Raw genomic sequence first — 23,390 nt, 5'->3', positions numbered from 1 at the left:
TATACTACCTCCCCACCTTTCTACAATATAGTATTCAGGGCAGCTAACAATAGCAATAAAGCCATTATTTAAGCAAGTAACAGTAAGATCAAGAATATAACAGTAGATTTTGGGCGGTTGAGAAACAGATGAAAATATTGGAATATTTCTTGCGTTATACTGTGCAGAATGAATGATTAGCTGCTGTCCCTCATGAACCTCGTGTGAATTTTACCTTTCCCTGTTTCTAGTAATTTCCTTTCATAAGGTGTTTGAGTTGGTTGAGAGCAAAAATGGACAAAAGGATAGCTATAAATGACAAGGCAAACAGTTTAACAGATCAAAAATATGTTTTTTTCTGTTTAAAAACTGCTTTCTGTTTATATTTGTCTCTTGATTTGTGGCTGTATGAGGATTTGAAGCAGATTTTCCCTAGTCTAGCAGTCTTAAAAACTCTACTACCCTCATTCTTGCAGTTAACATTACAGAGAAGGTCTTTTAGTGGGTCTTTCAGTGGGGTCTTAAGCAAATATAATTTATGGTCACAGATTAACTCTTCTACAATAACTTGATGCGTTTTTTGTTTGTTTTGGTGAACAGATCGCCCTGGCCTTGTAAACATAAGACACATTGAAAAGATGCAGGAGAGCATTGTGCATGTACTAAAACTTCACTTGCAAAACAACCACCCTGATGACATCTTCCTTTTCCCAAAGCTTCTACAGAAAATGGCCGACCTCCGACAGCTTGTCACAGAACATGCTCAGCTTGTTCAGATTATCAAAAAGACTGAATCTGATGCACACTTACATCCTTTACTACAAGAAATCTACAAGGATATGTACTAAGACTGTTTTTTGTTTTGTTTTGTTTTTTGTTTTGTATGACGTGAAAATACAAAAGCAATAGATGGGAGCAAACTACTCTGCACACTTCTCTCTGTTGTGCTTTTATTTCAAAGCATTAGTGAGCTAAAAGGTACGTAACTGCAATATCATATTTTTCTTGCAAGGAGTTATTTTTAAGTACTTAAGAGAAACTGTATAGTATGTATAAAAAATGGCAATAAGCTGTGATTGACTTGAAATTTGGGCAACAGTGGTAATATCATTTATAGTACATCTGAACTTGCTAACAACATGTACTTCTTATGAAGTTTCTGCACTTTTAAGCCTTTATCCCATCATCTTCATTAGTGTAAGAAAGCTAGGAGTTTTGGCCAGGATCCAAAAGCCTTTATGTGATGTCCATTAAAGCTTTAGCAGTGTTTCTCCAACATCAGTCCTCCGTGCTTTGTGGAAACCTGAAGGTGTTTCAAAAACAGATTGGGATTAGACATGGTGGGGGCAGAGATGTCTGCCATTAAAATAAGTCACATACTACTGATCATACCCTATCCCTTAAATCAGGGGTAGCCAATATTGTATTCTCCAGATGTTGTGGACTACATCTCCCATAAGCCGCAGCCAGCATGACCAAAAGTCAGAGGTAATGTGAACTGTGGTCCACAATCCACCTGGCCTAGCGGGCGAGACCCACACTCACCCAGCCCTACTGAAGAGGCTCCTCATGAGGCCGGAGGAACATTGCCCGACTATTGTTTTATTACTTATTGATTTAATATGCTGTAGACCGTTTTGAGGTTTTTATTAAAAGTATAGAAAATTTAAAAATGAATAAAATACAATAAAATATCTGAAGGGCACCCTAGTCACTAGCCCTGCATCTAAAGTACAGTAAGCCCATAATTTATGCTGGGGTTATGTTCTGGGGATTGCGCTTAAAGCCAAAATTGTGTACAGTATAGTCAAAGCACATTGGGCTCCCATACTGGCAGGTAGGATTGCCAAAGTCTTTCCCCAGATGTCTGCCCCCCTTTTATTTGTTTTTATTTTTGCCAAGTGCGTAAAACTGAGTGCGCACAAGTTGAAGGGTAAATAAATTGTAGGCTTACTGTAGTTTCTTTAGATCCTGTCCCTACCTCGATTGTTTTCCATAAAGGATGCATTTTTTAAAAGCTTTCTTCCTACTTAAGGCTGCAGTCCTATGCACAATTTCTGGGAAATAGGTTCCACAGAAGTAATTATGACTTTTGTAAGATTGCTGTGTTGTTTTATTTATTTAACTGAAATAAAATCCCATTGGCATGTCAAAGCCATAATGATATTGGGAAATATATTTAGTGATGTGCAACCAGGCCCTCCCTCTTCCATGGTTCATGCCAAACTGCTTATTTCCAGTCAGCTATGCAGGGTCAATATAGAACATTCAAAAACCTTATAGTCATGCAGAGCCAGTTCATAATTTCTTGTGTATTCTGGTGCTTGAGTTTGAATTTGAAACATTGAATTTCTAAAACAGCTCTGCTCTGGGCAAACTTCATGTTAACCTGTTGTTAGTATATCGAACCATAGATACAACAAAGTTGATTTAGCAGACAGAATGTTGCTTCCATACAGCACTGAAACAAGGAATAGGAGTCAGAGTAGTGTGTTGTTTGGACTTGTGGATAATTTTCTAATTCAGTGCCCTTTCCTCACTGCAGAAGCAATAATACTCATTTTGGGGGTGGGGGTGGGTGGGCAGGGGACCACATAGAGGCCCAAAGTGTTTCAATACTGTAACCTAGCTTATTAAGGTTATGTTTAAACCAGACACTCAGCACTAATGCAAGTTGTTACGCATAGTTTTTGTATTCTACAGACAAAAACTGATCATATAGGCTTTCCCTCTCCTGGACCCCTGACAACTCTTTTTGGGGTGGGGGTTATGAATCTCATTCAGATATCTCAGAACTTTCACCATTCTACAGTTGCCAGGATTCTTTGGAGAAAGTCATAACCTTTAAATTGGTATCAAACATGCCAGCAGTGTAGATATGTCCCTAGGTAAAGGTAAAGGGACCCCTGACCATTAGGTCCAGTCAGCGGTGGAGCTTCATGCTCCGCCACCGGGGACGGAGAGAAGGCGCACTGCCCCCAGTGATATGCACTCAGGGGCGGGGCGGGAGTTTTGGGGGCAGGGCGGGCAGCGGCGATGGCGCCCCTGGGATCGCATCGCTCGGGGCACACCGCCCCCACTGCCCCTATCTTCCTACGCCCCTGGGTCCAGTTGTGACCGACTCTGGGGTTGCAGCGCTCATCTCACGTTATTGGCCGAAGGAGCCGGCGTACAGCTTCCAGGTCATGTGGCCAGCATGACAAAGCTGCTTCTGGCGAACCAGAGCAGCGCACGGAAACGCCGTTTACCTTCCCGCCGGAGCAGTCCCTATTTATCTACTTGCACTTTGATGTGCTTTTGAACTGCTAGGTGGGCAGAAGCTGGGACCGAGCAATGGGAGCTCACCCCATCCCGGGGATTTGAACTGCTGACCTTCCGATCGGCAAGCCCTAGGCTCAGTGGTTTAACCCACAGTGCCACCCGCATCCCGTGTAGATATGTCTCTAGAGCTCTTTAGATGCATACACAACTTCTCAGAACAATGTTTCCTTTGAGGATCGTTTTTAATGGATGCACATGAAAGGCTGCAGATATTACAAAAACTGTATGCTGGGGTCTGTTTGTTTTTAATTCATTGTATTACTAGGTGTGTGCATTTGATGTTTTTAAATGCTATTTTATAGGCTGCACACAGCAACTAGTCACGTGTCTCTAAAATTGTAATTTGTGAGGTCCTTTGTATTCTTTAGGATTGCTTCATTTGTATTCTGTGCAAATACCTTATTAGAACACCTGTTTCAAAGATAACATTTTATAAGATCACAGCAAAATCAGCCACCTTGATTTTGGAAGAAGAAGAAAAATCCTAGGTCTGCTTTAGTGGCAGATATCTTCCCACTAAAATATCTTCCCACTATAATACATGGATGTCATTTGCAAGAGGGGCATTCTGTGATTTTGTAAAAAGTATTGGGTTTGTATTGCAAGATCCAAATAGTTCCACCCTTTACATTATTAATTACTTTACTGAATGACAATCCCTTGTTTTTAAAATTTGGCCTGGTTTCTGTATAGCCGGAAACAGTGTCCTGCCTCAGGTTTCTGTTCCTGGCTACTATATGCTGGTTTTTCTCCAGATCGTTTAAATCTTTTGTATTTCATAAACCATGGCTTATTAAGACTGAAACCAGTATTAGAGCCCTTTGGCCCTCTTCATATTGTGCACCAGCTGTGGCATGAAGAGCCTTTGCTTATATCAAGGCTGGGCTCACTCTAGTGTCCAAACTGGAGAACTCTGGCTTAATGTCAACAAACTAAGATCATACCTTTTTTTTTACCATGTTGTTTTTAAAAGTTTGCAAGCTGCCAATTGACCAATCACTTGCCAGCATTTTGCTTTCTCTCTGTGGCCTTCCCTTCCGTGGCCTTCCATGTAATTTAGAATGCTATGGGATGCAGTTGTAGGATGATGTTTTGATTTCTTTCCAGTGAAGATCTCTAGTATTTTGTGAATACCTGTGGGTTGAACCTATGAATTACAAGTGCTGAAATAACTTTTGAGAGCCTAAAGAACTTCAGTAATATGTTAGTCAGTCGATTTTAGGAGAAGCAGTGTCAGAAAGTGCACTAGAAGACTGCTTACACTATCATTCAGAGCACTCAGGATTGGGACCATAACTCAAGGTGCAATGTTGAAGAAAAAAATTGTTTTCCAAAAATGAAATTGGCTACCTCAGCAAATTATTTAAAAAAGGCAGCAGCAAGTTGGCTAGCTCAATAAAGTTATAATATATGACTCAGGGTTGCAAGTCCAAGTAAACTGGAAACAGTTCTAATATCTATTCTCATCATGCAAATTGTGTAGCTTGCGGGGGGAGTCGCACTACTTTTATTTTTTTGCACTATTTCTGTGTCTTTATCCTGTGGCACTTTCATTAACCGTTAGCTACTAATTATTACTTAATTATAATGTGAGAGGGGCACTTAAATGCATGGACACTTGAGCTGAGTCTGCTCCCCTCGCTTCCTCAAGCACGTTGGGGTATACTTTTTCCCGTTCCCCATGTGAGCCCATAAGCTTGACATTTTTCACACTACAGCAAGATTTTGTGTGCCATAGGAGTGGCTAATGCAATTTTCCTGTAAAGTGCCATGTTGCCCAACTGCTTTTAACACTGACACAAGCTCGCTTTCAATGAGACAACAGGAAGTAGGCGTAGCTGTGGCCATGTGACTATATTTCTTTTTAGGCCCATATTTATAGCTCCTGCTTATCAGTGCCTTGTAGAATTTCTTCACTTTGACATCTAGCATCACCTCGGCATGTTATACTGGGGCGTGGTGCAGTTGTGCCGTCCCCCTCAAACTGAGTCTCAAATTGATGTTGTTGACTTTGACTTCAATAGGACAGTCAGAGTAATGGAGAAGTGAGCCCTTTCTGATCCCATTGTTCTGTCTTTTCTATATGTGTAACTCTCCTCTGGGTTTCATTTCATGATGTTTCACTGTGACCTGGAAATAATTATATATGTTGAATTTGCTATGCTTTTCTGTTGTGAAACGATTAAATATATTTGATGTTGTGCTGCTATTATTTAATCAAATGTGATAGTTTTGATCCATTTCATATCAATATTGCCATGAACCTATAGAAAATTGGTGGTGTAACAATTTTTAAAAGAAAGCATTGGGTTAAATTTAATTTTTCACAGTTCTAAATATGCAAATACTTTCAATAATACGGACACTTTCACAGATGAAAAATTGGAAGTTGTATATTATAGCAGTAATGGGCTTGTTTAGAATTATGTTGCAGTCACAGTTGCCATTCATGTGCACGGTTAGTTCTCCAGTGAGTAAAGGAGACTCTAATATAACTGTTTACAATAGTTATAAACCCTGAATTTTACAGTTTTTAGGATTTTTATCTGCGGTCTAGTAGGAATAATTAGACCTATCAGCTTATTGCTATTGCTGTAAGCTTTAGATTTAAGTACGGTATGTTTTGCACTGAATTTGCACTGCATTTGTAATTAAAACTTTTTAAAAAATATATAGGGAACAATTAATAAGCCAACCTTGCTATGAAACCCAGCATCGTTGAGATGGATGGGAGAGTGCCCAGTACCATTCCTTGGTAGGTTGTGCTATTTAATTATGACTTTTGATTGCCCTAGGAAAGAGACAAGCCATAGAGACAGATCCTGATGCTTCCAATTATGTGTACTTTGGAGCTAATGGAAACAAACCTCATATAAAAACATGTTGGTAACTTAAATATTTGTGATTTTAGTTTTATTTGGAAGCATTCTAATATGATGCCTTGAGCAACATAGGTGATACCTGCTCTACTTGCAATGACTTTTACTGATTGATACTTACAATTTACACCTCCATGTGTAAAATAATTTTAAAATGCAGGCTTGAACCAGAGTACCTAACTGACAACATAGTCTATAACTTTATTTTTCTGCACTGTATATTTTTTTCTAGGCAGCAATAAAACCTGTGTAAAGGTCTATCAGATGTATTATAACTGTATTATAAGCTTACTTTCTGAGACTTCGCTTCTGAATCTGTTATGCTCCTGGGTCATCAGGCTTTTCTAAAGATGTTTGTTGAATCATAATTGGGAGACAGGGGGGAACAAAGCAAGAGTTAGACTAAGAAAATGACCCAGGATCAAACCTCATGTATGCATTTAGAACAGTTTTCACAAATGGGGACTTATTAAAGGAAAGATCTTAGGATTTTACCCAAGGATTAATGGAGACTTATTCAATGTGTGTTTGCTATGCTTAACTTCAATTATTCGAATGCAAGGTAGACTCATTACAGATATGGTGAAGGAAGTAATCCCTGAGAGTCCTTTCTAATTCAATGATTTGTGTTGCTTTTTAAAAGCTTTACTACCGTAGCTAATGCCTAGGAAATGTACAATTAATCAAAATTCTATCAGCGTGTTGATTTCCAAGGCAATGAAAGGAAACAGTTAGGGTTACGCTGACATGGTGGGCAAAGAGGAACAGTCATTTATCTAATTGATTTTTTTCAAAGCGAGATCCCACTGACAAGTTGGCGAATGAGATGAAGGGAATCCAGGCTGCTTCAAACGCCCCCAGTTTAGATTGCCACTTGAACAATCTGATGTTTTAAGTTTTTGCAATGTGCCTAATGCAACTATATCAGTTATCAAATGAGAATTCAGTTGAAGCTGGGTGTTTTTTTGCATTATTTTGAAGGTGGGTTACTTAATGAAATACTGGGGGTTAACCCCAGACATGTCTCTCTTCTCCCCTTCCCTTTAGAGAGGGCTGGTGGCCTTTAGACTTCCCAGCTCTGCCTTGCAGTTCAGTAGCTTTTAAGGAACTTTAGTAATATTTGTTCAAAATGGAAGGAAGAGAAATAACTCGGGTTCATGCTTCATGATAAATGCAGCCCCTCCCCCACCAATAAAATGGGGGGGGGGCATGGCCTGGTTGGGTTCATCTGACTTCTCTATACAGTTTAGGGAGCATCACCAATGGTCTGATTTCCACAATGACTGAGATACTTTTAGAGCTGCCACTGTTGTGGGAATTTGTGCCTGCATGCGCACAGTATCAAAGTATTGAGTTCTACAAATAGTGCTTTTCTGCTGGACAGCTGCACTTCAAATACTCTATAGATCTCTCTCTCTCTCTCTCTCTCTCTCTCTCTCTCTCTCTCTCTCTCTCTCTCTCTCTCTCTCTCTCTCTCTGATCCTAGGGACTTGGAGAAGGGGAAAGACTTCCGTTATGTTCACTATGAAAGTGATAGTTGGGTAATACAAAGGGGGCATGTTAGCAGCTTTCCTTGGTTTCCCTTCAATGTGTTCCCTCCTTCCACCTCAAGGGTTAACTTATTGCAAGACTTGCTATATTTCACCTGCTTCTAAGCATGAGGTAGGGAGCTGAGAAATGCCTAGGCCTTCCACCAAAGCGGCAAAACAGCTTTTAGGAAGAGGAAATGTGTATTATACTTGCTTTATAAATAAAAACACTTGAGAAATAGTAGTGGTGGAGAGCATTCCAGCTTTAATTGACCTTGCATTAAACAACAAAGCAATGCTTAACAACATTTTTCATAATGTAATAGTTGTAACTAGGGAGACTTCATCGTCTATCACATCATAATCTGGATTTTGTGTTGGGTTTTAAATTCAGGTCCTGGTTATTGGCCAGCTCAGTCTTTCAGTTCATATGATAGATAACAACATTCTGGTTGAATAAGCTAAATGCAACTTCAAGCTTCAGGATTAAGGCATGGGAAATCCTAGACATGAGGGTGACTTCTTGCTTTCATTTATTACCAGTTAATAGCTATGTGCATTTGCTGGCTGAAGTGATCAGTTACAGGGTTAAAGCTGTGAAGCAGGGCAGCAGAGCAACTTGATTTTTAAAACATTTTCCTTAATTCTACTATCCTGTCATGTGCCTTTTAAAGTGATCTGCAGGTTCAGAGACTTAAGAAATTTTGAATACAGTAGCAGTATTTAAGTACAATATCATAGGCGATGCTACATTCTTTGATACAAATGTATAAAAATGAAATAATTTCACATGTATTTTGGATTATTTGTTTTACACTTAACCTTGGATTATATTGTGATGTATGATAGCCTGTGAAAATGCATCGGGTAGTTTGCAAAAAACTGTTGAACAGGTTTATGAGATTGGTTTAAGTCATTCTCTGCATTTACAGTTAGAGGAAGTGAAAATGAAACAAGCTCCTTTAAAAAAGGAAAGAGGAGAATTTGCACATTCCCCCACTGGTGGGAATGGATAGAATGCCTGGCTGCATGCAGGGGGCTGGGCTGGACAAACTGTCTCTTTTCTTGTATGTAGCTTCTCTACACGATGGAGGATTCTTATTTGCCTTCTTTACAGTAACACTAACAATGCAATCCTAGCATGTTTACTCAGAAATGTTTTGCTGAGTTGAAAGGGGGTTGCAGGATTGGAATCTTAACTCAGGTTAAATTCAGGAATACAACAGCTGCATGTAGTAGCATTTAGATGTGGGTATGAAATCTCTTTAGTAAAATATGAGTTTTGTAGAGAAATAAAATTGAATTCTTCCCTTTTCTGCTTGCAGAAAAAGTCACCCAGAATATTAATACAGTATTTGGTCAATCCATTTTAGAATAAAAATGCCTATTAATTGACAATGTATTTTTCTAATATTTGACATTTTGATTTTCCTGTTCAGACAACAAAGGATTGAATAAGGAAAAATGTATTTAATGAGTCTGCTGGAATATTGTCCAAATCTCTCTAAGGACTGATGAATGTATGTAAAAAGAGGAAACTTCACAGTGTGATTTTTGCCTTAATGGTTTAAAATAGTCTTTCATAAAATAAAATATTCATTTAAAATGTATCTTGGTTTTTATTGTTATTACTTTAGATATTGAAAACATTTTTACCACACACAGTACAGCCACAACTTAAGCTTATTCTGAAACACATGACACACAAGAAAAATGTAGAAAAACAAACAAACTGGGCACTATCATCCCCAGAGCTACACCTCTCATTTAAAGACAGCTTTTCTTAGCCTCTAAGACAGGGGTGCCCAAACTTTTTTCAAAGAGGACCAGATTTGATGAAGTGAACATGCATGAGGGCCAACCAAAGCTGTTGAGGATTGTTTAGGATTGAAGTTGTTGACCTTTTTTTTTACCCCAGGAGTTAAACTGCCACAGGGGCCGGATTAGGCCCCCCAAACAGACTTTGGACATTCCTGCTCTAAGAAAAAGCATTGCATTTTGCACTTAATTGAATGATTATATTCCTGTGCTGTGACACGGGTGTAAAACCACACATGCCCACTATTAAGTGTTACCACCCCACCTCCTTCTCCCCCACCTCTCCCCCCTTTCTCCTTCCCCAACTGTATTCTAAACAACACATTCTCACATCAAAAGTAAAGAAGGTTCTACAATTTGGAAAAAAGAGACAACACATGTTCTTTTGTAAAACTAGAAAATCTTTATAATTATTTAACTCATATATGATTAACAAATCAATACTACATTTATGAGTCATAAAACAGTATTCATAACAATAGCAGCCAAAAAATAAATTAAGCAGCGTTAAGTTCATGCACACTCCAAACCCCCATGACTCATCAACTTTCAGTGCATTAAAATACTCTTGCAAATAATGCCTGGGGCAGCAACTCCCTTCTGAAGGTTCCTCAGGCTGAAGGTGGGGTAGCACAGGGAAAACCAGTCCCCCCCCTCAATGGCAAAGTGTCTCTCCAGAGGAAGAATGATGAGGGGAGAAACAGCTCCCCCATGAAGACCCCGAGGGCTGGAGGGTGGGGCAAGACAGGTGTAAAAAGGCAGGTTGCAGAATTTTTTTAATATAGCAAAGCACTATAGTGCTACATGAAAGAGCAGCTTTTAAAATTAAAGGTGATAAAATGCTGCTGGCCACAAAGGTTATATTGAATGTGTGGTGAGCTGTGAAAGGGTCACCTGCTCACATCCAAACCACACCTCTTAAAGCTTGAAATTACAAGTAGAGCTGAGGGCGCTCCTCTTCTACATTTCTCAAAGACAGACGCAGCATTGGGAAACAGGATGGGTGATGCTAAGTTGATTCTATGATCCTATGGGAATGCTTTGATGGTGTTTCCTGCTAGGCAAGGGGTTGGACTGGATGGCCCTTGTGGTCTCTTCCAACTCTATGATTCTAAGTGAACAGGGCATGGCTGTTCTCCCTTAAACGCCTTGTGTGGAAGCATCCTTTGATGCATGCAATAGGTGCTCGATCACTATTATTTCCTCTATTTCTGATGTTAAAGAGATGATCACTGGACTCTGAAGTCAAAATGTCACCAGCTGCACACAAGAAGATAATGTTTTAGGGGCAGGGAGGGACCAGCATGGTTGCAAAAGTACGAAATGTTTAGGAACAAAAGCCACCACACTGAAGACTTGAAGTGTTTGGTGTGCATGCAATATTGGCTGAATGTTGGAGGAGGGGAATGGAAAACAGAGGTGGAGGAATAGAGAGAAGTATCCTGAAATGGAGCACTTCATACTATGATGTTTTGTTGTAAGTTCCACTTTACTTGCTTGTAGTACAAAGATTAAATCTATAGCAGAAATCACTTAAATTGCACCATTTACTGTAAAATGCATACAGTGGTACCTCACAAGACGAAATTAATTTGTTCCATGAGTCGTTTCGTGTTGCGATAATTTTGTCTAGCGAAGTGCGGTTTCCCACAGGAATGCATTGAAATTTAATGTGTTCCTATGGGCAAAAAAGAAGCCCCTCTCCAAAAGGCTCCGACTCACCCACCACGGCCGGAAGTCTTTAAGGCTCTGGGGAGGGGGAAGCAGGAGGAGGGCTAGGGGTCTCCTCCCGCCTCAGCCTCTACTCCTTCACGTGCCGACGCTGTTCCTGCCAAGGGCCGCCTGGCGAGCCTCACTGCTGCTCCTGCCGGATCCCGCCAGCCCTCTGGGGAGGAGCCGCGGAGGCCACCATGGCCGCCGAGGAGGGCAAGGCCGGAGCCGCAGAGGCAGCCATGAGCGCCGCGCCACCGCAGGAGGCAGAAGCGGCAGCCGTGGATGTCACCAGCGGAGTCCTAAAGGTAAGCGGCGGCAGCTTCCCTTCCTCTCACAAGGCTGCTTCGTCTTGTAAAGCACAGCTATAGATGACTTTGTTTTGCGATTCTTCCAAAAAAATTTTTGTTGCGCCAGGCGTTCGTCTTGCGGGGTACCACTGTATTCCCATCATATGCTACTGCTCAAAGTTTAAGGCTTAGACAGTACTTGTCACATAGGCTGCTGAACTTTTGTGTGACTAGAATTTGTGGCTCCATTATATAGAAGACATGCTGTGTGTTCAGCAAATTTTGCACTAAGATGACAGGCCACAATATTGAAAATTTCCTGCAGAATTCCCACTGATGTGAACAGGAGATATCAAAGAGAATTTATTTTCTCTGTAAAATCCAATAGTCTTGCATTATTATTATTTTTAAAGTTTCCTTTACCATTACAGTGGTACCTCGGTTTACAAACACAATTGGTTCCGGAAGTCTGTACTTAACCTGAAGCGTACTTAACCTGAAGCGAACTTTTCCATTGAAAGTAATGGAAAGTGGATTAATCCATTCCAGATGGTCCGTGGAGTACTCAAACTGAAGTGTACTTAACCTGAAGCGAACAGACTTCCGGAAAGTTCGCTTCAGGTTATGTACGCTTCAGGTTAAGTACGGACTTCTGGAACCAATTACACTCATACTTGAAGCGTACTTAAACCGAGGTATGACTGTAGATGTATTCTTGGGATTTTGTATTTGATCTTTCTTGGTAGCCTAATTTAGGATGTTTGATCCCTTTGCTCATTATTCCCCCAATTCATTTGAGACTTCTGAAGATGGTAGTAAAACATGTGCTTGTTAAAGAAAGCTTGTAATGCTTGACGCTAAGCAAGTTATTCAGTCTTGGGATTGGGACATAGTCTGAAAGTCAACATTTACCAAGTCAACCCCTGAAAGTTACACTTTGCTAAAATAACATTCAGGGTTGTTGTTATCCAATTGTAAATATAGCATGCATTTTTTTTAAAAAAACAATCCTACAATATCATGACTTATTTGCTACCCTCTGGTGGTGACATTTAAACATGGTAGCAAAATTTAATGCACATTAGAGATATGTCCCTCTGTTTTCAAGAGGGTTCACCTCCCAGTGTTTTTTATTTTATTTTTAGGATTGAGCCTTTAGGATGCCTCCAGGTATGTTTGTGTTGTGGGATCTGTGCTCTCAAACACAAGGTTTTTTGCTGCATCCATATGACATCGCGGTAATCAAAATGCTAGCCCACATTTCCCCCATTTAATTTTGTGTTTTCTTTTCTGGGGTAAGTGTAAAAGCAACAACTCCTGTTATCAATGACCCATTTGCAATTTCTCAGCAAAACATTTATAGCATGAAACCCCTATGTGGTGCTCATAGAACCTATGCAAAATTTATCTATGAAATGCCCTTAAAATGTAGTATAATAGCCAATAGCCAAGATGTTCAAGATAGACAGATAGGAAGGTCATTCAAGCTATTGTCTGTTGATATAGAAGATATAGAAGCAGGGCTATGTGCTAAAGAGAGATAAGGCTGGTCATGCAATGCTTATTATAATACAGCTCCAACACAAGCAGACTTCTGCAGTCCACATAATTTGCATGGCTTCGCTTCCCCCTAACGTTACTATTCATTTTCTCCTGTCTTGCATAATTCTGGTTTTGTCAGTTGTGGAGAAGAGCAAAGGCCCCTCCCAAATCACTGGGACTCTTCCTTTGCTTCACTTCCCAGCTTTTCAACTTTCAGAAGCAATGTCTACAATTGCAGGTCTGTATTTGCAACTGAAAGAGGATGAAGTCCCCCTTTTAACATAGCAAGCAAAATGAAGGGTGGTGTGCCCTGTATCCTGTTCTGTACTTTATGGGAGTTCCTGTGCAACTGCAGCTTCTACAGAGCCTTGGGAATGGGCTTGGTCCTGTAAGTGTAGTTATTTCAATGCAGGCTTCCATTAGTCATCGGCTGATAGATATATATGGTCTGCTGAATCGTTCCTCTACCTGAACTACACTGAATGAGGCAGGATCTTGGTAGTTTTATTTCTTATGTTTTTAACCAGCCCTTCTCCAGCATGCCTATTAGCTACTTGCTGTGACAATGGTTGACAGAAAGGGGTAGCAAATGAACTGCCTTTAACCAACACAATTTTTATTGTTCAGCTGGAGGATTTAACTACTGATAAAATCCCCTGCACAATTATAAGATTTTAGCAGCTGGAAAAATTCTGACGTACAGTTAAAATATGGTGATGGCACAGAGAAGTTGGAGTGTTCTGCAAGGCTTTTGTTGTTTTTCTGTAACTAGTGACCCCCAGTTTGCTGAAAGTCGTGATGACCCTTCATTGCCCCCAGGTGGTCAGTTTTTAATAAAATATGCTGAGAGGTGATAGAGCAGTCATAAATGCTCATTAGTTATATGTATGGTAACCACTGTTCCTTATTCTTCTAATTTGATGATAAAACTTTCCTCTTCAATCAATCAACAAGTCTAAACAGGAAAACAGCTCTGTCTGATATTGCTCTGGCTTGTTTCCTTACTTGCAGTGCATGCCTATTGTTTAGTCAGAAGTACGCTTCACTTTGTTCCCCGGGACTTTCTGCCATGGCTGCCTGGGGCTGATGGATGCTCTAGTCCAAAACACCAGGTGGGCACCAGGCATTGCAGCTTCGGTGCAAAAATTAAATCCTCCAACTGAACTATCTTATAAAAACTGTTCTAGAAGAGATTTATCAGACACAGCTTTATATTTGTTACAAAAAAACACACACTTGGGTCAAAAACAACCTAGTTTTTCTTCGAAGTCTTGGAATCTCCCTTTTTTGAAGATTGGTGTTGAGTTTTCTTTTCCAAATCTTGCCTTATTTCCGCCGGAAACTCATTTAGGTGTAACTTTAGACAGGGGAGGCAGAATCTTTTTGCGTAGAAAAGGCTACAGTCCTGAAAAAGAACAGAGAAATTCCTAAACTCACCAAACTAACACATTACATCTACTCTTGTGTATGGCCCCAATCCAGCCAAAAGGCTAGTCCAAGTGCTTTTAATGAGCCATAGTGGTGACTAACTCATTTCTTAGCTTTCAGTGGCACCTGAAGCGGAGTTAAGGAAACTCAAAGAAAGGAGGACTGGGGGATGCCTGCTCAACTGCTTCAGGGGCGCCTCCTGCTCTGGAACCCCCCTTGTGCTCAGGAATTAAGATACATACAGATACAGCCACTTCTTAAAATTTAACAGCCAGTCTTGCCATCTGGGGTGGCTTGTACTCCACCAGTGGTTCTGGGCACCACAGTTCAAGAAGGATACTGACAAGTTGGAATGTGTCCAGAGGAGGTAAACCAAAATGGTCAAAGGCCTGGAAACAATGCCTTATGAGGAACGGCTTAGGGAGCTGGGTATGTTTAGCCTGGAGAAGAGAAGGTTAAGGGGTGATATGATAGCCATGTTCAAATATATAAAAGGATGTCATAGAGAGGAGGGAGAAAGGTTGTTTTCTGCTGCTCCAGAGAAGCAGACACAGAGCAATGGATTCAAACTACAAGAAAGAAGATTCCACCTAAACATTAGGGAGAACCGCCTGACAGTAAGAGCTGTTTGGCAGTGGAATTTGCTACCAAGGAGTGTGGTGGAGTCTCCTTTTTTGGAGGTCTTTAAGCAGAGGCTTGACAGCCATATGTCAAGAATGCTTTGATGGTGTTTCCTGCTTGTGGTCTCTTCCAACTCTTATGATTCTATGAAATAAATATATTTTGCTATAGGCCAATGAAGGGTGTAAGATCTGTTCCAGGAGGAAGCCAAAACTTGCTTTGAACAAATCTAGAATCCTTAGTTCAATATCATTTCAGAGGACTGGGAGCGGGGGGAAATGGGTTATGAATTATGTTTTTCAGAGAATCTTACAGTTGGAAGGGAAATATTTAGCGTGTAGCAGATGTGATGAAACAGTTCCTCAAGTTGCACAACTTGGGAAAATCTGTTTTTCCTGTATCGCCTCATAATGGTTCCTTATATCCACAGCTACTTCAAGTAAGGGCTGCCTGTCATGACACAACGCATAAAGCCTTTGGCTGTAGGAGATAACATCCAGAGAAGCTTGCAACACCAAAGCAACCCACAGATCTTCATTACAGAAGAAGCCAAACAAAGCTCAAAAGCTAAGAAACAGTCTGCAAAAAGGAAATGTGCAAATGAAAATAAATGGCAGAATTCTTGTGGCCCCCCAAAACTCTAGAAACACAGCATAGGGGAGAAGTGCGAGGGACTCCTCAAGGGACATTCTCAATGCTTCGGCAAAATCCAATTTTTAGGATTCTATGGAGGAAGTCACAAAAATGAAAATGGTATAAAACCAATATTCATTTTCAGTATAAGTATTCCCTTCATGGTCAAATAATCCAGGCATTAGATAGGGTATGTTGCTACGGTTAGCAATGTAAATAACAGGCTCACACTGAGCAGTGTGACTGGCACCGACTGCCCTGAGATGACAAACACACCCACCCAGTAGTTAAGTTGTTGTGGTTCCATAGCATATTTATGAACATTCAAGCAGCTGAAGAGCAAGTACGAGATGGCCAATTGTTCACCTGCTGGTGAAGACTTTCTGTTGAGCTTGGCAGATAAGCCTGAGAAAAGGAGCACTTAAGGTGTTGATCCTTCAGAGGGCGATTAAAAAAACTGAATTATGGAACTGTTTCAAAATTGGGAAAGGAGTACGACAAGGTTGTATATTGTCTCCCTGCTTATTTAACTTATATGCAGAATTCATCATGCGAAAGGCTGGACTAGATGAATCCCAAGCCGGAATTAAGATTGCCGGAAGAAATATCAACAACCTCAGATATGCAGATGACACAACCTTGATGGCAGAAAGTGAGGAGGAATTAAAGAACCTTTTAATGAGGGTGAAAGAGGAGAGCACAAAATATGTTCTGAAGCTCAACATCAAAAAAACCAAGATCATGGCCACTGGTCCCATCACCTCCTGGCAAATAGAAGGGGAAGAAATGGAGGCAGTGAGAGATTTTACTTTCTTGGGCTCCTTGATCACTGCAGATGGTGACAGCAGTCCCGAAATTAAAAGACGCCTGCTTCTTGGGAGAAAAGCAATGACAAACCTAGACAGCATCTTAAAAAGCAGAGACATCACCTTGCCTACAAAGGTCCGTATAGTTAAAGCTATGGTTTTCCCAGTAGTGATGTATGGAAGTGAGAGCTGGACCATAAAGAAGGCTGATCGCTGAAGAATTGATGCTTTTGAATTATGGTGCTGGAGGAGACTCTTGAGAGTCCCATGGACTGCAAGAAGATCAAACCTATCCCATTCTGAAGGAAATCAGCCCTGAGTGCTCACTGGAAGGACAGATCCTGAAGCTGAGGCTCCAATACTTTGGCCACCTCATGAGAAGAGAAGACTCCCTGGAAAAGACCCTGATGTTGGGAAAGATGGAGGGCACTAGGAGAAGGGGATGACAGAGGACGAGATGGTTGGACAGTGTTCTCGAAGCTACGAACATGAGTTTGACCAAACTGCGGGAGGCAGTGGAAGACAGGAGTGCCTGGCGTGCTCTGGTCCATGGGGTCACGAAGAGTCGGACACAACTAAACGACTAAACAACAACAACAACAACATTTTGCAGTAGTATATAAAAGGTAATGGCAAAGCAAGGGTGGAAAAAAGGTTATGTTCCACTTGGCTTGATTTTCAGCCTCTAGGTCACTGCCTATGAAACGAACATCAGAGATATAAATGCAAGAGGCGTCACGTGCTACTTACTGTGCCAACACACACATGCTTGCAACACAAACTGCACTGAGATCCAAGTATAAGGAATTTGTCCTTGTCAGAGGTGAATGGATCCTTCATGACATAGCATTCCTCCAGGAGGCTGGGAAAGAACCATTCCACATTTTAAAGAGATAGCACTGGCAAGGAGCAACTCACATTCCCATATCCAATCTTAAGGACCAGGTCAGTGGCTAATATTCAACAGGGACTACATTTGTACTGAGCTAAAGCCATTTTCAGAGGAGAGGCATGATATCCATTCACCCCTGTGGGAAACAGCATACCAGACCTCCCTCAAAAGTAACAGGAATGGAGGCTTTAGCTGAATCCTTCCCTAAGCTCCCCACTTCAGCTGACTTTCCCAAGACAAAGGCAAAGCCTCTAGAGCGCCACGCCCCATCCCAGCAAGAATCGCAACCGTGGGGGTGTCAGGAGTTGCTTTCTTGACAGCCTTCAGCGGCCAGCTCCCATGCATGAGCCAAGACACAGGCAAATAGGAGTGAGCAGCTGAGGTGTAAAACAAGAGAAGGGATCTGCCAGAGAGGGCAACCCTTTTGTGCCCTCTCTGGAATTAAGCTGGTGTTTCCAAAGGACAATTCTTACACTCCGAAAGGGCACAGAACAACTTGCTCCTGGCCCCAACCCGGCCTGCCTTTGGCAGACACCAGATGCTGAATGCTCCAGGGACCAAAATAGATTTCCTCATCATGAAACTAGGGGACTCTTGAATGCCCCTGAAAAACAGTGAAGGGTCACTGTGAGGTAAAGGAACAGTTTTGTTTATCACTGACCGGTGAATTGACAATGGTCCTTCTCCCTGCAAAAAGTAAGGGATAGAAACATGGTCCCCATTAAATATCAAGCTCTCAATTAAACTGTGTCCTATGTTAGGTGGCAGCAGTTTTCTGTGTCTTATTAGCAAGCCATTCGTGAATCCATAATGCAGGATGCTGCAAGCTGGTGCCCTCCAGATGTTTTGACGACAACTCCCTTCAGCACAGGCCAGCATGGCCAATGCTGACTGTGGCCACTGGAAGTTGTAGCTGAAAACATCTGGAGGGCACCACTACAGTAAGGCCATAGCTATAGGTCACATTCCGGAACTTTCATTCCCAGTTCTCAGGAAACCGTGAGCAGAGCTCAAGATTTCTAGCAGAGAATTCCTGAGACCCTCACCAAGGCTAATTTCTGGATCTCTTGAGAAGTGAACTTATAAGAATCAGTCGTTCTTGGGTGCCTGTTTGCTACATTCATACTTTATGTGGGAAGAGGCCCGGCATCAGTTCATCTTGAAGGTGTCACAAGGCTCTTTGTACCTTTTTGAAAGCAAGACTCCTCAAATGTTTTGGTCCTAGCTACACATTCGGCAAAAAACGCATGACTGGGTCTCCCTTTCTCTGTGCAGGTGCAGACCCAGTTTTCACAAGACACAGGTGTGGGGAGGTGCTTACACACATAAACTGTTACTTTTCCCAACTTCATATAGATGTAGGAAAATCATGGCTGCCCTACAAATCACTGCAAACACAGATCAGGTGGCCAAAATTCCGATCTCTGGGCTAGCCACTGGCCCTCAGCTACATGGCATTTATCATTCAAAGGAGCTGCTTTCCATAGTGGAGATACTATCATTGGTGGACAGCACAGGGAGTAAGTGATAATAGATGTACTTACGTAACGGAGGCAGCATTTTGGGGTTTCTGTCCGTAGTAGCTGTACGGAGCAGTTAATCCACACAACTCACACTTGAAAGTGCCACAGCACTGGGACTCCTTGCTGCGCTTCATAGGGGAATGCTGCCAACCAAATGCCCAAACAAATGGATTTGTATGTGGCGCCACTCAGCTGGTCCAGGACTGTCCAGAGTGGTCCCCATGCACTGCACCTGAAACTGAAAGCTCGACTCATAGTGCTGAGGCTAAAGAGTAATGGCTTCCAAAGATCACCTGTAAATTCATGCCAGATATGAGATTTGAACTGGGGACTAAATACAGTAGTACCTCGGTTTAAGAACAGTCTGGTTTGCGAACTATTTGGTTTATGAACTCCGCAAAACCGGAAAGAGTGTCCTAGTTTGAGACCTTTACCTCGGTCTAAGAACGGCGACAGGAGGCCTCATTAGGGAAAGCCTGCCTCGGTTTAAGAACGGTTTTGGTTTAAGAACAGTCTTCTGGAATGGATTAAGTTCGTAAACCGAGGTACCACTGTATTAACTATGCACAAAAACCCTCAGCACTTACAAACTTAGTGCACCTGGGAAATAGGTCAGAAATCTTCTGATATTCTAATTTTGAATGTATAGCAGGGATTAGTGGTGGTGTTTAATAAGAAATGGAGGTGTAGCATTTAGTCGCAATAGGGCTGTGTTGTGCAACTGCTGTGACCGTCTAGGTGGCTCCACGTGAAATCCTTAAATGAGTTAACCATGATTGGTGTGGAGTATAATGAGATCTCACTGAGAAGATAACATGATGTTGAACCAGTAGGAGATCAGACTGTCATTATCATACAACTGTTTGCACTAGAAGACATGCTATTTAGCACCATGCACCCAGTTTATATGCTCAACCAATTGAGGGTTGTTATTTCCACAGGGTGGGATCACTGGGCTACGATGCTTGAACATGCTGGGCCAATGTTCTTCACCCTCAAAAGTGTTGTGGGGGGAGGGGAGGGTAGTCACACAAATCAAGCCTAAAGGCATAGAGGCCAATGCATGTCATGCCCACATAACACATGTGCACTCTTGGGAGGACATGGGAGTCTTCAGGCATGTGATTGTGTGAGCTGGAAGCCAGTAAGGAAGGCGGCTCCTTCCAGAAGCTCTGTTACAAATCCAAACAGAACAGCAAAGTAAGGTGGGCCGGTATCTTGTTTTACTTGTTTCTCATCTTCTTATTCAAGCCTTTGGCAGTGATTATTTTTATGTGGCTTTTAATTCTCCACAGCTGCTCTTTATCAGCTAATTATTCTGCATATTAAGGAAGCACAAACAGATGTACTTTGCACAGACAAGCCTGAACTGAAGCTTGGGTTTATGTCAGGGAGGCCTTCCATACCCTTTATTTAATTTTACCAGATTAAATTCATACTGGCACTTGTGGCCTTTCTCTGCTGCAGGGAGTTCGCACACAAGGAGGACCAATGAGCATATTTACAGCATTGGATAGGAGAGTGTTCTCAGGATCAAGCTGCCCCCATCTACCCCTGAAGGTGTCAGCTGCCTCCTCACCTCAATTCAGACATGATTAAAGGGGTCTCCAAGATATTAGAAAGTAGGAAATGGAGAGTGGCAGACAAAAATGATGGACTATGCGGAATTAGCAAGACTGACTAGCAGGATCCGAAACCAGGGAGAGGCAAAGTTCCAAAAAGACTGGAGTAAATTTGTGGACTATATGGAGATGAATTGTAGAAGTTTAAAGACACTTGCAGGATTGAAATAAATCCTACGAAATGACTTTAAGTAGAAGGAGTAAAGGAACTGCGAGACAAGAGTTGATAAGAAAACCAGATGAGGGGAGGGAGGGAAGTCAAAGCTCGGCAGAGCACTGGGAATTTGAGATAGATGAATAGATGTTAAAAAGAGAAAAATTGTGTGTGTTTTGTTTGTTGTTGAATGTTTTGTTTTGTTTAATGTGTTTAATTGAAAAATTTAATAAATTGCTTTTATATATATATATATATATATATATATATATATATATATATATATATATATATGAAAGTAGGAAATGGAGTGCAACCAAACCCTCAAATCATGTTGTTAGAGAGCAATGAAATAAGAAGTTAGAGGAGCACAAACATTGTATTAGCTGCATATATGCTAACCACAGCATGCACATCACCAGCAAAACATGGAAGTCAGCTATTTTATCAACTCTTAGTCTATTGGGGGGGGGGAACATGTGGACTACTTTGTGAATGAATAAGTTCATGGCCTGTGAATATTTGGAGTTGGTTGGTGTGCTCATCATCATCACTTTTTCATTTATTGGTAATTATATTAAGTAACTCAATTTGCAAATGTAAAATGAAGGTATCAGATATTTATTTTTTTAAAGGGGGTGTTGAATTACTAGCTGAGGGAGAAGCGACAGGGATAATCCCATATGCTCAACTGGTTATAAGCCACCAGCATGTGGAGCCGACTGCAGGCACTTCCTTGCTGGGGAGTTTAGTGAAGTGTGCTCTGCGTCAGAGACAGAGGTGCAGGAGGTGCAGGCAGGTGAGAAAGACCAAGAGCATGAATTTGTGATCTGTGAATGGGAAGGGGAGAGGAAGAGGCATGTATGGTGATGAGACCTGTTCCAGCAGGACGTTGCAGGCTGTCTGGGTGAGAAGAGCAACAGCAAATGACCCTCTTCTAATTTTCTGTTATGCCACAAACCCCCAATAGCAGCCAGTTTGTGGTACCCATAGCAGTTTCTCAAACTTCACTATGTGCCTATCGGTCCACAAAGTTTGGCTGCAACCCCTGCACTCAAGGTCAGGGCTCATTAAAGAACCCCCCCCCCCGCCGCTCCAGGAAGATCACCATGGATGTCAGAGGGTGGCACCGTTGCCCTCTAGAGGACAGTAACAGAACTTTTGCCCTCCCCCCTGCCCCGGTTGAGAAAACGTATAACGACTAAAAACTCACAAAGCTGGTCATTACATTCTAGTTGTAATTCCATTATTGATAAACAACTGTTCGTGGAATTTCCTTAGCGCATATCTATCCCCACATCTGTTTTTCATAGACCTGGCAGGCGCAGCAATAAAACTGCTAGCACATTGGCAAAGTTGTTTAGCAGGGGCCGGTATGGTTTCAAATTGGATTGGGGGGGCATGTTGAAATTACTAGATTAACCTCATGTGATCCTATGATTGAATAAGAAGTGGTGAGAAGGAAATGCGCAACTCCGAGCGCAAAAGGAAGACGCGCCTCCAAAATGACAACCGAGGAGGCGCGCGGCGCTTGAGTCTCCTAGAGAGCACATGATCTCCAAACTTCTTCCGAACATGGCGCTGTCCCTGCAGCAAGACGTGCCCTGATTCTGCCCCAAAGCAGTCGAGTTCAAAGTGCCACTTACTCTTGGAGCTCCCTTGCCGAATGGGCCACTTTCCGGGCAGAAAATCACATCCAAGAGACGTTATCAAAAGATCTGCTGCACACCGAGGCACCAATTTTCTTTACGCACGGAGAGTGCTTGGACACGAGCGCTGCTGCCAACAAAAGACCTTTACTTCCGAGGAAGTAGCAGACAGGACCAGGCAGATTCGAGCAGAAAGAGAATGCGTGGCTTTAGCTAATGTTCATTGCAACGTACCTTCCCTATTTAAGATTTAAGTCAGGACCGCCTGTAAAAAAAAATAGTAAGCATGCAACATTGCATTGCTCTCCTATTTTTAAGAATCAAAGCTCTACAACCACTTCCTGTTTCAGAGCCACATGATCAGGGCGCCTGCAAACTTCTGTACCCTCGCAGCTACCGGCCCCTCCTTTTAAAGGAGCGGTAGATAAAATGCTCCCTTCGGGGAACCAGAAACGTTGCAACCGCCACTTGGGTAACCAGCTGCTTCTCACTGCCGACCTGACTTTACGTCTTCAAATTCTGAGATACGCCATGGAGTCACTAACTCGGACGCAAGTCCCACTAAAATGACTTCATTTCCGAGCAAACCTATAAATAGGATCAGCGGAAGTGAGGTCTGCAAGCTATAAAAATACTTGGAATTAAGACCCGCTGAAATGGCCAGGTCTAGCCTCCAAGTAAATCATAGAACTATAGAGTTGGAAAGGATCCCAGGGGCCATCGCGTCCACCCCCCTGCAAATGCAAGAATCTAAAGTAAATCATGCAGATGATAAAACCCAGTGCAGTTCTAGTTTCTCCACAGGTATAAAATAAACCCAGCTATGCCAATTTTTGAGGGGGGTGAAATTCAATACATTTTCATCAAGTTTCACATGGGGAGGTTGTTGTTATTTTGCATTGAGTGATTTTCATTGACACTTAAATGCAGAGAGATTTTCACCAAAAATGTAGGCTTTTCTTCTCCCATTTGAGCCTCCTGTGCCTTAAGCAAT

At 41.9% G+C, this 23,390-nt stretch overlaps 2 protein-coding genes across 7 annotated transcripts in view; one reads left to right on the top strand and one right to left on the bottom strand.

Annotated features, from left to right (window-relative positions):
* PPARA (peroxisome proliferator activated receptor alpha) overlaps positions 1-12,521 on the top strand; it is a 43,669-nt gene extending 31,148 nt beyond the window's left edge. For 4 of the 5 annotated variants that reach the window (XM_035137566.2, XM_035137565.2, XM_035137564.2 and 1 more), the window contains one exon: positions 580-12,521. In XM_035137566.2, the coding sequence (XP_034993457.1) occupies positions 580-827 (248 nt within the window). In that variant the 3' untranslated portion in view covers positions 828-12,521. The remainder of the gene's footprint in view (positions 1-579) is intronic. The other variant, XM_035137567.2, reaches the window with a different exon arrangement.
* A 61-nt stretch (positions 12,522-12,582) lies between these two features.
* CDPF1 (cysteine rich DPF motif domain containing 1) lies at positions 12,583-22,952 on the bottom strand. Of its 2 annotated transcripts, XM_035138344.2 has the most exons (4): positions 22,394-22,952; positions 18,993-19,209; positions 17,307-17,418; positions 12,583-14,473 (listed from the first exon to the last, which is right to left on the bottom strand). In XM_035138344.2, the coding sequence occupies exons 2-4, from the start codon at positions 19,103-19,105 to the stop codon at positions 14,321-14,323; spliced, it is 378 nt and encodes a 125-aa protein (XP_034994235.1). In that variant the 5' UTR covers positions 19,106-19,209; positions 22,394-22,952; the 3' UTR covers positions 12,583-14,320. The 2 variants fall into 2 exon arrangements, with proteins under 2 accessions (XP_034994235.1, XP_034994236.1); XM_035138345.2 differs by lacking the exon at positions 22,394-22,952 and having other exon boundaries at positions 18,993-20,992.
* Between the last annotated feature and the right edge of the window lie 438 nt (positions 22,953-23,390).

This window comes from Zootoca vivipara, chromosome 5 (assembly GCF_963506605.1).
Source record: "Zootoca vivipara chromosome 5, rZooViv1.1, whole genome shotgun sequence".
Classification (NCBI taxonomy): Eukaryota; Metazoa; Chordata; class Lepidosauria; order Squamata; family Lacertidae; genus Zootoca; species Zootoca vivipara.
Note: the sequence above shows the minus strand (reverse complement) of the source record. Positions and strands in the feature narration are given on the sequence as shown.